This window comes from Bos indicus, chromosome 24 (genome assembly GCF_029378745.1).
Source record: "Bos indicus isolate NIAB-ARS_2022 breed Sahiwal x Tharparkar chromosome 24, NIAB-ARS_B.indTharparkar_mat_pri_1.0, whole genome shotgun sequence".
Lineage (NCBI taxonomy): Eukaryota > Metazoa > Chordata > Mammalia > Artiodactyla > Bovidae > Bos > Bos indicus.
This window is the reverse complement of record NC_091783.1, coordinates 37,605,774-37,618,372: the sequence shown is the minus strand read 5'-3', so window position 1 is coordinate 37,618,372 and position 12,599 is coordinate 37,605,774. Positions and strand designations below refer to the sequence as shown.

Genomic DNA, 12,599 nt, shown 5'->3' with positions numbered 1-12,599 from the left:
TCCCTATCAAACTGCCTAGGAAATGACTCTCTCACAACTCTTAGCGACCCCATGAACTGTAGCCTACCTGGCTCCTCTGTCCATGGATTTTCCAGGCAAGAGTACTGGAGTGGGGTGCCATTGCCTTCTTCAAGGAAGATCTATAGCTACGACTTATTTTTTTCTATTTCCTCACATGTTTATGAACTTTTCATAGAGTTTAACATCATTGAGAGTATATTGTGTGTGTGTGTTACTTGCTCAGTTGTGTCTGACTTTTTGCAGCTCCAAGGACTGTAGCCCATCAGGCTCCTCTGTCCATGGAATTCTCTAGGCAAGAATACTGGAATGGGCTGCCGTTCTCTTCCCCAGGGGATCTTCCTGACTCAGGGATTGAACCTGGATCTCCTGTGTTGCAGGCAGATTCTATACCATCTGAGCCACCAGGGAAGCCCCTGAGAGTACACTACTTCCACCTTTCTTCTCTTATTTCATCTTTAACAGTAGTGTTTGTAGACTGTCAGATCCAAGGGCTCTATTTGCTTTTATTGTCTTGTAAAGAAGATGATGTGCGGTTCTGCATATGACCAGCTACAGAATAGGAGGAGACACACATCCAGGGTCAGAGTAGGTGCCTCATTCATTTTGACAGCAACTCTGCTTCTCATTTATTCTTGGCCTGACTACTGAGCACATATTTACATTTGTCTTAAATAGCTTTGTAACCACGTGTGTCAGTAGATATCAGCCACAGATGAACCTCCTTAGATCTGTTTCTAACTAGTCTGTAAAAACCCCATTTATAGCCATAGACCATCTGTGTGAGACGTGCAGTAATAATATGTGGAGTTTGGCCTTTTCTGTTTAAAGATTAGTCCTACAAATAAAACCAAGCAGAAACAAAGATGATTAATACCCCTGAGAAGTACTGGTGCTGCAATCTGAGTCCAAGACCACTATTGGGAGGTCAGTGTGCAGACTGCCGCACCCCACCACTCCAGGCCTTGGAATCCTTGTTCTGTGATTCAGGGCCCATAATGTCTCTGAAGCAGAAGAGCATGTGAGGATCTCATGTTATTTTGAAAGTCTGTAAAACTTGATGATAAGACCTTCAATACAAGACAAAGTAAAGGTAAGCTCTGGATGAAAGCCACTGATAACAAGGTTTCCTTTTGATCAAAACAGTGGGACTGCTATTAAGTACTCAGATAGAGTTAAGAGTGGGGTCACCGGAGAACAGATTTGGCTGCAGATCAACGAGCCCACCCCCAACGACAAGGGCAAGTACGTGATGGAGCTCTTTGACGGTAAAACCGGACACCAGAAGATGGTGGACCTTTCTGGACAAGGTAAACGGGTGCTCTGCCGGTTAGAACCTAAAGTGGAGATTGCTGTTGCTGTTGTTCAGTTGCTAAGTTGTGCCCAACTCTTTGTGACCCCATGGACTGCAGTATGCCTGGCTTCCCTGTCCTTCACCACCTCCCAGAGTTTGCTCAAACTCCTGTCCATTGAGTCGGTGATGCCATCCAATCATGTCATCCTCTGTCACCCTCTTCTCCTACTGCCCTCAGTCTTTACCAGCATCAGGGTCTTTTCTAATGAGTCAGCTCTTTGCATCAAGTGGCTAAAGCATTGGAGCTTCAGCTTCAGCATCAGAACTTCCAGTGAATATTCAGGGTTGCTTTCCTTTAAGATTGACTGGTTTGATCTCCTTGCTGTCCAAGGGTCTCTCAAGAGTCTTCTCCAGCATCACAATTCAAAAGCATCAACTGTGAAAGATGTGGGCTTTTTTTAAAAAGGATGGAGGCTTCCTGTACTTTATAGCAGGTCCCCACTGGCTATTTTACCCTGGGTAGTGTATGTATGTCAATGCTACTCTCCCAGTTCATCCCACTCAAAACTTATTTAGATTTGCTTTTACTCTCTGCCCACTGAAGCTTGTTTAACTACCCCAACTCTCAAATCCCTCTCAAACAAGAGGCCTTAGGTTGTTTGACCAGCATGGTCCCCTGCAGGAAACGCACGAGCTCAGCCAGGCTGTCTCCGTGTGTGATGTGAGCAAGAAGAGCAGCCCTGAATAGCCTGTTTAGCCCAGCTGTCCACCTCCACAGCCTGTAAGCCTGGCTTTGTGCTGATTTTTCCCATCTGTAAAAGGGGGCAGACTGGTTTTATGTACATATTTTCTAGACGTAAAATGTTACAATTCCCAGACCTCAGGGGAACTTAAAGACCAGGTGAGAAAGATTCAAAAATGAAGCTGTATTTTTGCCTGACATCTTCAAAGTCCCTTACTCTGTAGGCTTGAAAAAAAATTATTTTAGAACTCTCATTTCTTTGTTTCTATGTCTTTTATTTTGTCTCCTGCATAGCATAGAAGCAGTGCTTCAGGCCAGCACTGGCACACGCTGTGATCAATTGCAAACGGACGGGCTGGACCACAGAACAGAGTGTTTAACTGTCTGTGACGTGCAGAATGATTTAATGAGAGGAAAGCTTTTCTGTTATTCAGGATTTTTAACAGAACCAACCCATATTTGAAACAGACCTTTCTTCCCATTCCTTCTTTTTTTAAAAAAAACTTTTTATTTTGTATTGGGGGCTTCCCTGGTGGCTCAGATGGTAAAGAATTTGACTGCAATGCAGGAGACCTGGCTTCGATCCCTGGGTCAGGAAGATCCCCAGGAGAAGGGAATGGTAACCCACTCCAGTATGCCTGGAGAATTCCATGAACCTCTAGAGGAGGCTGGTAGGCTACAGTCCACGGGTCACACAGAGCTGGACACAACTGAGTGACTAGCACATAGCCGATTAACAAACAATGTTGTGATAGTTCCAGGTGAACAGCGAAGCTGTTCAGCCATACGTATGCATGTATCCGTTCCCCGCCAAACCCCGCTCCCATCCAGGCTGCCACACAGCACTGAGCACAGTTTCATCCCATTCTGTCTTTGGCTGAGTGAAACTTTGCTTTTCTGTTTGGAGGGTTGAAGTCTTCTCACTGAATTGAGAGCTTCTAAAATCCACTATTTCATGCTTTCTGCTTAGAAAGTATTTGCTTCTCTTGTTAAGCCTTTGAGTCATAGGGACTGCTCGGGTGCAGCCTCCTTCATAGCCCACCATGTCAGGTCTGGACTGATTACACTGCACTCACATTGTGAGCTCTTGTAGGCCCCTGTGTGTGGCCAGTTCTGGGTGAGAAAATTCTAACTTCTCTTTTTTTCTCTTCAAGCCTACGATGAAGCCTTTGCGGAATTCCAGAGATTGAAGTAAGTCCCCCCCTTTCCCAACGACGCCCCCACAGGACCCTTGTCTCTGACCCGTGCTCCTCCCCGGCTGAGTCAGCGGGACAGAGGGTCCTGAATTGGGGCAAATGCAAGCGGAGCAGCACTTCCCGCTGCTTTGCTGAGCGGCAGAAACAGAAATGCAGTCGGGGTTGGCTACTTGACAGTAACACTAAAACAAAAACCTTCTTTGTTTGCATGTTTGTTCGTTTCTCTCAACCACAGACAAGCTGCCATCGCCGAGAAAAGTAAGTAAACCCCTTTGAGTTTATTCCTAGTGTGGCTTCAAAATACAACTTTATTTTTCTATTATTACTGCAGACGGAGGAGAGTGAAAGCATTTTTTTTTCCTTTTCTTTCATTTCTATGTATATTTTTAAAACCTTAGGTGTTCCGCATGTGTTGTCCTTTAGTCTCTTGAGTAAGACTGTCTGGAAAAGAAGGTCTCAGGTTACACTGTAAGAATGGCTCCCAGCCTCAACATGAAAAATCTCTGGGCTGCAAATCACACAGTAGGTTGTTCATCGCTTGCAGCAGGCGGCCTATGTCAGAAAAGTGTATATATTGAGTTGGCCAAAACAATTCCTTTGGGATTTTTCCATAAGATGTAATGGAAAAATCTGAACAAGCTTTTTGGCCATGCCAATATGTTAAGGAAAAGAAAAAATATTAATGAAACTTGTAGATTGATATGTAAATCACTATAGCTGGTCCCCCAACAAGTGGTCCCATTTTTCTGAAAGACCAAGTAAGGCTGAGTGACCCTGACCCAGCGGTCAAGCCTGTGTCTGCACAAGTGTGCTGTCTCCCGACCCCTCTCAACTGTGCTTCACACACAGAGGAGTCTATAGAATCCTGGGATCTACAGGATCTACAGGATCTACGGATAAACCATCGTGATGATTCAGGCTCTTTCTCAGGGTGGGAGCAGAATTTGAAAACCATTGAAGGTTGTGGTTGTAGAGTCAGTCCTGAACTCAGGGACGGGAACCAGGAGGAGGAGGAGTGAGACTGTCTGCTGACCGTCTATCCCCTCTCTTGAATTCTCCTGTGGACAAGAAGCCTGACCCTCCCTCTGCTCCATGAGCTCCTTCCTGAGGTCTCTGGACCACAGTATCTTAGAGCTGGAAGAGACCTGAGAGCCTGTCTAGATTCCTGTTCTTAAATAATTGCACAGAGCACTTAATTCAAACAAAATCTTCCACGTGGACCCGATAACACAGGTGAGGGCCAAGCTATCTTCACGGAAGTCAGGATGAATCCCAGGTACACCAGGGAGCAGAGTAGACAAGCTTCATATCCATGGGTTTAATGCAAGCCCCACCCCCATAATGAGGAGACTGAGGTCCCCATACTGACATGACTCACCTAGTACCATCCAGGAAGTGGTACAGGGGGCCAGGCAGTGGGTTGGGGCCACAGGTGGTGTTACATGCAATGGAATCAACAGCAAAAGGCAGTCGAGACTCATTCAAAGCTTTAGCCTGACTTAGTGGAGAAGGGAATGTATAATAGAAATAAGGATGTAGAGTCACACATTTACTAAAGCAGGCTGAAAAGGAGAGAGTGGTACCACTGCATTAGTGCCGAATGAATGACTGAAAGGCGTCCTTCCATGGGACCGAGGCTGTCATAGCTTCAGCACAAAGCTTGGCGGAGCGGGGGGTGGGGGTGTCAGCCCTGGATTTCAGCATCCCTCCTACCCCTGTCCCCTCAGTCATAGAAAGGGGCCCTGCAGGACATCTGAAGAACTCCCCAGAAATGAGAAAGGGACTCTCTTTAGGGAAGGCCTCAAGGAAAGCCCATGTCTTCTCCAGCCTCCAGACCTCCTGGCACACAGCCTCCACTTATGCAGCTTTTCTGAATCAGAGGGGAGCCCATGGAAGAGGCCACACTCTGCCCTGCCCCCTCTGACCAGCCGAGCTCACTGAGCTGCAGGAGGCCCAGGCTGAGAACAGCCACTGGGGTTACAGAGCCGATCGTGGTGTGATCTCAGGTCCAGATAGAGGCACCTGTGTGTGAAGGAGATGAACGTTCAGAAACTGCAGGGTCATTTGCTTATTTTGCACAGTGAAAGCAGGTATACAATGACTATAAGGAGAAGGAAATTAAGTAGGACCATGAGTTCCGCTGGGTGGCTCTGTGTGTGTGATGGCTGGTGCTTGTGGTTTCAGTGATTAACCAGAAATGCCTGTGCTTACAGATCGTGCCCGGGTGGTGGGTGGCCTCCCCGATGTGGTCACCATCCAAGAGGGCAAGGTAAGTTTGGGGCACTCCTGTCCCCACTTCTTCCACACTGGAAAGGTGTTCCCGTGCCCCAGACTTGGTTCCCACCATCTTCATCATATGCTATGGCTGCTCATGCCTGACTTCAGTAGAGCCACAGACAAGGTTCAAAGTGTAGGCAGTTTTCCACTCATCTGAAGATGTTTTGTAGGCCAAGCATCAGGATGTTCATTTGTTTAATGTGGCTTGTGCAGACCTCTTAGTCTCTTTCCAGAAGTGATGTCCCTTTAAAATCAGGAGAAGCAGAAAATGTTCAATCGTAACTATACAACAAACATAATTGAAGAAAGAAGCAACCCCTAACGCTAGTGGAAAGTGGGCTGACCTATGGGATTCCTCATCTTTGAAGGGAAATGTGCTGTGAATCTCTATAGGCTCCATCATAGCAGAAAACTGACTTATTTCTATTTGATTTTAAACTGATATTTGTTTGCTCCATAATAATCTCTCTGAAGAGCAGTGAATGTCATGTGTAACCTGGGTTCACTTTCTTCATCCCTGAAAAAAGTGAAAGTGAAAGTGTTAGTCACTCAGTCATGACTCTTTGTGACCCCATGGACTGTAGCCCGCCAGGCTCCTCTGTCCATGGAATTCTCCAGGAAAGAATACTGGAGTGGGTTACTGTTCCCTTTTTCAATGGTAATAGTTTCTCTTAGTGGCAGTAGTTTGACTCATATTTTTCTTCCTGAAATGCATTTGCAGAATAATTCAATAAGAAGTTCTAATTAATCATGGAAAGAAAATAAATTTCTTTTTATCTACCCAATTCTAAATGATACTGTTATGGAAAAGGCAACAAGGCCCTTCCAGATAGAAGGGTATTCTTTTACATGTATATGGTGAGCCCTGCTCTTTTTCTTATAACTTCTGGACTTTAGTAAGAAAAAAATGCAAGAATGGAATTTAGGACTTCCCTGGTGGTCCAGTGGTTAAGAATCCATCTGCCATTACAGGGGACACAGGTTCAATCTCTGGTCCAGGAAGATCCCACATGCTGCAGGGCAACTAAATCCATGTACCACGGCTACTGAAGCCCGCACACTCTAGAGCCCATGCCCTGCAACAGGAGAAACCACAACAATGAGAAGCCCATGCGCCACAGGTAGAGAGTAGCCTCTTCGTGCTGCAACTAGAGAAAGCCCACTCGCAGCAACGAAGACCCAGCACAGCCGGAATAATTTAAAAAATTATGTATACCTATGGCTGATTCCTGTTGGGGTTTGACAGAAAACAGCAAAATTCTGTAAAGCAATTATCCTTCAATAAAAATAAATTAATTAAAAAAAATTAATTTCTTCAGATGAAAAATTCTAAAAAAAAAAAGGAACTTAAAATGTGAAGTAAATTCATCATCTTTGGTCATCAGGGAAATAAATATTAAAACCATAGTGAAATATGACACAGCAGCAGAATTACTAAAATATAAAAGTGACAACAAAAAATGCTGGTGAAGCTGCAGAGAGACTGAATCACTCCTACACAACTGTTGGGTATATAAACTAAAATTATACAGCTACTCAGGAAAACAGTTTGGCAATCTCTTAAAGTAATGAAATATGTATTTACCATACCATCCAGCAACTGTACTCCTGGGTATTTATCTCAGAGAGATTAAAATGTATGCTCACATAAAAACATGCACACAAATGTTCATAGCAGCTTTATTCATAATAGCCCCAAACTGGAAACAGCCCAGGTGACCCCCGCAGGTATATGCATACCATGGCACCCTTCTGAGCAACAGAAAGAGACAAATTGTTCACACCTGCAGTAATTTGGATGAATCTGCAAGGAATTATGCTCAGTGGAAAAGGTACTCTGGAAATGTTACCTCCTGTATGATGCTATTTATATAATGCTGTGGAAGTTATAATAATTGAGAAACAGAAAACAGGTTAGTGGTTGCCAGGAGTTAGGAACTGGCTTGGAAGTGGGGAGGTGTGTGTGGTTATAAATGGACCACAGGAAGGATCGTGGTGGGAATGGAAATGTTCTATATCCTGACTGATGTGGTGGATACACAAACCTGGACAGGTGATAGAACCGAATAGATCTAAATGCACACAAGCACAAGAACGCAGGGGAAATCATTATATCAGCATCTGTCTCCTGGTTGTGCTTTTATGCTGTAGTTTTGTAAAATGTTACTACTGGGGAAAATTTGGTAAAGGAAATCTATTATTTGATAGATCTAAACATTGATCTTTTAAAGTAAGAGGCTTTCAGCACAGATGGTAATATAATAAAATATTAGGAAAGAGGAATACATTTTGGCAGAGCACCTTTGCAACTGCAGCAGCTTGAGTGGGTTTGGGGGGAGAGAGAAAGTGAGCAAGACGGGACATGAAAATGAGTCACATTATTGAAGCAGCTGTGGGGCTTCTGCTGCTGGGCTTGTTGACACAAACGAAATGGAAAAGCGAGCAGGTGGAGATGATGACAATGAGGAGATGTCTCTACTGAGACAGGGTCCAAAATGCCACCTTAGAGCAAAAGGCCTTGGTGTGTTTATGGGAACTGGAAGCAAATGCCTTCTTGGGGCTTTGATCATAAGTGTTCCCAAAGCCAGAAAACCAAGGCCCCAGAGAAACCTCCTCAAGTGTGATTTTGAAATGTAACTTGCACAGGTGCACACAGCCTGGCCCGGCAAGTTTAGGCTTGTCCTCCATCCGGTCACCCCCAGAAGGATGCCTCAAGGTGGGTGTTACATCTGATACATCTCCTCCCCTCTCCTAACACCTGTTTTGCAGGCGCTTAACCTCACGTGCATCGTGTGGGGCGACCCGACTCCAGAGGTGTCCTGGCTGAAGAATGAGAAGCTCCTGGCCTCGGATGAGCACTGCAACCTGAAGTTCGAGGCTGGCAAGACGGCCTACTTCACCATCAGTGGGGTCAGGACATCCGACTCGGGCAGGTACGGGCTGGTCGTGAAGAACAAGTATGGCTCGGAGATCAGCGACTTCACTGTCAGCGTGTTCATCCCAGAGGAGGAAGCCAGGAGCGTTGCAGAGGAGCCCCAGAAGGGCAACAAGAAGGCCAAGTGACCGGAGGGCGAGGGGGCCGAGGGGCCGAGGAGGGGAGAGCCTCGGCCAGCTGCCTTGGGTCACGTGTGTGCAGGTGGTTTGAGCTGAGCACCAGGAAGCCTCCAATTCCCTATTTTTGTGCCGGCTTTGGGGGGTGGCGGGGGGATTGTCAAATCTTTGTTCATGTAAGAAAGCACCAAATAGCAACATTTTACTCATTTTTCTTTATTCACAAATTGTGTTAAGAAAATAACATTGGTAACATACATGTTAGGAAACAGTTTTAAGGCAGAGACCAGAATAGAGTCAGAGGGATGTAGACCGATGGTCAGAGGAAAAGCTGTGGAGCTGTGTAGACGTGGCTGGCCTGTGAGCAGTCGGCTCTCCCGGTTGTCAGTGATGTGTCAGCATCTTGTCCCAGTGAGACCAGCCGGTAGGCCGGCCGGTCTGTGTCGAGCGTTGTGACGGCAGCAGTGTGCATTTGTGGGCGGCTGGTGATCTGGAACCTCCCGGTCCTAATAGATAGTTCCCACCCCTCTCCCCCCCATCAGCGCTTCTCTTGTTTCACCATTTTGGCTGCCTAGCTGGGTGGTCTCCACTGCACCTTTCTTGCCGCTTCTTGTAACATGTCTTCTGATTTAAATTCCCTTGGCTAAAACAGTGAACTATTGGTATCTAGAGGATCCGTAGAAGAGACTATTCAAAGTTTAGCTTTAGGAAGTTAATATTCAACAATATTGACGTAATAAATTTAAAAATCTAGGCCTTAAACCCTTGAAGTTTGACTTTAAAACCTTATTTTTCCAATTTAAAATATTAGCCACTGAAATATTAATTTTAAGAGTGTTTTAATAACATAAGTTCCCTTTAACTTGTTAAACTGTGTGTGTGTTCAGTTGCTCAGTCATGTCCAACTCTTTGTGATCCCATGGACCATAGCCCACCAGGCTCCTCTGCCCATGGGATTTCCCAGGCAAGAATACTAGAGTGTTGCCATTTCCTCCGCCAGGGATCTTCCCAACCCAGGGATTGAACCTATGTCTCCTGTGTTGCTGCCGGATTCTAATTAATATATTTGCTTTTCATTTTAAGTAACACTATTGTCTGACTTAACTGACGAAAACTTTCCAAGAACTTAAATAATTTTACCCATTAAACTAAGCATATAAATATAGAAAATGTTGATTTCTCTCATATGTTCTCAAATTGTACATGAACTTAGTAAGACTTCAACATAAAATCACAATCAATTAAACAGTTTAGTTAGAATCGTAAGATAAGTTGTTACTAAGATAAATGATCAGAAACATTACCAGTATGTAAATATCAAATAGGAACAGACTTCATAATGCAAAAATACTAATTTTACCTACATGTAGCCCCTAGGGCCTGAACAAAAGGCGTGAACTCACACTGTTTGCCATGGGGAGCTGGACACCAAGACCTCATCACAGCTCTGGGACGCACAAAAGGTAGCTTAGTCAAAAAAACAGGGATAGTAAAAAAACAAACAAACAGGAACAGTAAAAAATATCACCAACTGACATGGAGAAGCTCTACAAAACTTACCATCTGCCTGGCAGTAGTTCTGGGGAGAAGAACAAAGTGAATGGGTTCCTGAAGCCAGCGCTGTGTGCTCGTGGGGTCCAGATTTACCGCAATACCACATGGTGTAGGAACCCAAGCCAAGAGTTCCCATGAAAATGGCCAATGTCTGGGCCCCAGAAAAGCAAATGTAAATGACGCTATAAGGAACTTCTGTGTCTGCCCACAAAGGATTGCTGTCATGGAAATCATTCTCCCACCATAAACCACTAGAAAATCTGACACAATATATGCGGGACAAAAAACTGGGGCGTTGGCTAGCGGACTTGCAGGGGTGTGATGCCCCAGAGAAGGAAAACAGTAATGAGAGACTGGTGAGGGTTCAGACTTGTTGTATGGACAGTGGATGGTGTTCAGGCTGCAGTCCAGCCAGGAGGACCCAAAGAGAATGTCAGACTCACTGAGTTGAGGAGATGGAGACTGAAGTTCAAGGAGGCTGAGGTGGCTGGGATTCATGGGAAGGGGCATTGGAGGAAGAGAGTCTAACAGAGAGGAGCATGGACTGCAGCAGATGGGTCTCCGACTGAGTGCTGCTCTGAGGGTTCTGGGGAGGGCTCAGGAGGTGGGGGGACCAGCAGTCATAGGAGCCCATGCAGACTGCGAAAAGTTCTCCTTCCCACCAGCCGGAAGGGAAAGACTTTATAATACATGGGGCATGGATAGAGGCCTCAGAAGTTTCTCACCTTATTGTGTGTGTATGTGTGTGTGCGCGTGTGTGTGTGTGCACGCGCGCTCAGTCTAAGTCATCACCGACTGTTTGCGACACTATAGAGTGTAGCCCGCCAGCCTCCTCTGTCCATGGGATTTCCCAGACAACAATACTGGAGTGGGTTGCCATTTCCTCCTCCAGGGGATCTTCCTGAGCCAGGGATTGAACCTGCGTCTTCTGCCTTGGCAGGTAGATTTTTTTACTGCTGAACCACCGGGGAAGCCCTTCTCACCTTAGTAGTGGGGCTAAATTAACTTTAAACTAAAAGCTGCCCTAAACCCACCCTAACAAAGCTTGAAAGTAAGCCTCGAGAGGATCAAATATCTATGGTGACCTAATGCTGTGTCAGGACAAAGTGCAACACACTCTAAATGAATGAATTACCAACAGTGTGAAATTCATAACAGTTGGAATCCAATCAAAGAGGGCAAAGAAGAAAATATGACTAAGAACCAAGAGAAAAGTACATTAAAGATAAATAAGTCCTGGAGATGCAAGGTACAGCATGGTGACTGTAGTTAATAATTGTTGTTTAGACACCAAGTCATGTCCAACTCTTTGTGACCCAATGGACTGTAGCCTGCAAGGCTCCTCTGTCCATGGGATTTTACAGGCAAGAATACTGGAGTGGGTTGCCATTTCCTTCCTGACCCAGAGATCAAACCCTCACCTCCTGCTTCGCAGGTGGTTCTTTACCACTCAGCCACTGGGGAAGCTCGTAGTTAATAATACCATGTTACTTGCTTGCAAGTTCCTAAGAGAGTAGATGGTAAAAGACTTCATCATAAGAAAAGAAATTTGTAACTGTGTGAGGTGATAGAGGTTAACTAAACTTATGATGGTTTTATCATTTTACAATGTATACATATGTCAAACCATGTTGCATACCTAAAACTAATACAGTGTTATATGTCCATTATATCTCAGTAAAACTGGGAAAATACTTTATACACAAATATTATGGAAGTATCAAGAATAATTCATTATTAAGTTAATACTATTTGATCAGATAATGAAAATTCAGAATAATTTTTAGTCCTTTTAAGCACAATGTAATCCCAACAGGAAATATAATCATAATTTTAATGAAAGATGTTTAAGTAGCTTTTGAAATATGATGAGCTATGTGTATATATGTGTTATTTGTTGGTAACTTACAGGCATGTAACTTGGAATGGCATTGCTATAGTTTATGATCATTAATCTAAGTTAGCAGATGTCTAGAATCTAATAACATGATACATGAGGGAGAAAAGGAAATTAACAAAAACAAAGCCAGAAATGACAGAGATGATAGAATTAGCAGACATGGACCTTAAAACATCTGTATAACGGTATTTTCAAGAAGTTAGAGGAAAGATTGAATATGTTAAGTAGAGACATGGAAGAATACCGAGGCATATCATAATGGATTTGCTGAAAAGCATTGGTAAAGAGAAAACTCTTACAAGCAGCCAGAGGGAAAAAGACAAGTTACATAAGAGGAACAAAAATGAGAACAACACAAGACTCTCAGGAGAAGCCATAGAAGCCAAAGGACTGTGGAGCAGGACCTTCCGTGTGCCAGTGAAAAGCAAAAACCCTCAACCTAGTCTTCTCTACCTACTGAAAATATTATTCAAAACTTAAGGCAAAAATAAAGACTTCATCCTCCAAACTAAAGCTGAGATACCCACTGGCAGGAGATTTTCGCTACAAGAAATGTTCAAGGAAGTT

The 12,599-nt window shown here is 44.4% G+C and overlaps 1 protein-coding gene across 2 annotated transcripts in view; it reads left to right on the top strand.

Annotated features, from left to right (window-relative positions):
- Nucleotides 1–9,748, top strand: part of MYOM1 (myomesin 1) — a 122,331-nt gene extending 112,583 nt beyond the window's left edge. For both annotated transcript variants that reach the window (XM_070778874.1, XM_019986555.2), the window contains 5 exons: nucleotides 1,165–1,328; nucleotides 3,209–3,245; nucleotides 3,486–3,508; nucleotides 5,464–5,519; nucleotides 8,297–9,748. In XM_070778874.1, the coding sequence (XP_070634975.1) occupies nucleotides 1,165–1,328; nucleotides 3,209–3,245; nucleotides 3,486–3,508; nucleotides 5,464–5,519; nucleotides 8,297–8,590 (574 nt within the window). In that variant the 3' untranslated portion in view covers nucleotides 8,591–9,748. The remainder of the gene's footprint in view (nucleotides 1–1,164; nucleotides 1,329–3,208; nucleotides 3,246–3,485; nucleotides 3,509–5,463; nucleotides 5,520–8,296) is intronic.
- The last annotated feature ends 2,851 nt before the right edge of the window (nucleotides 9,749–12,599 follow it).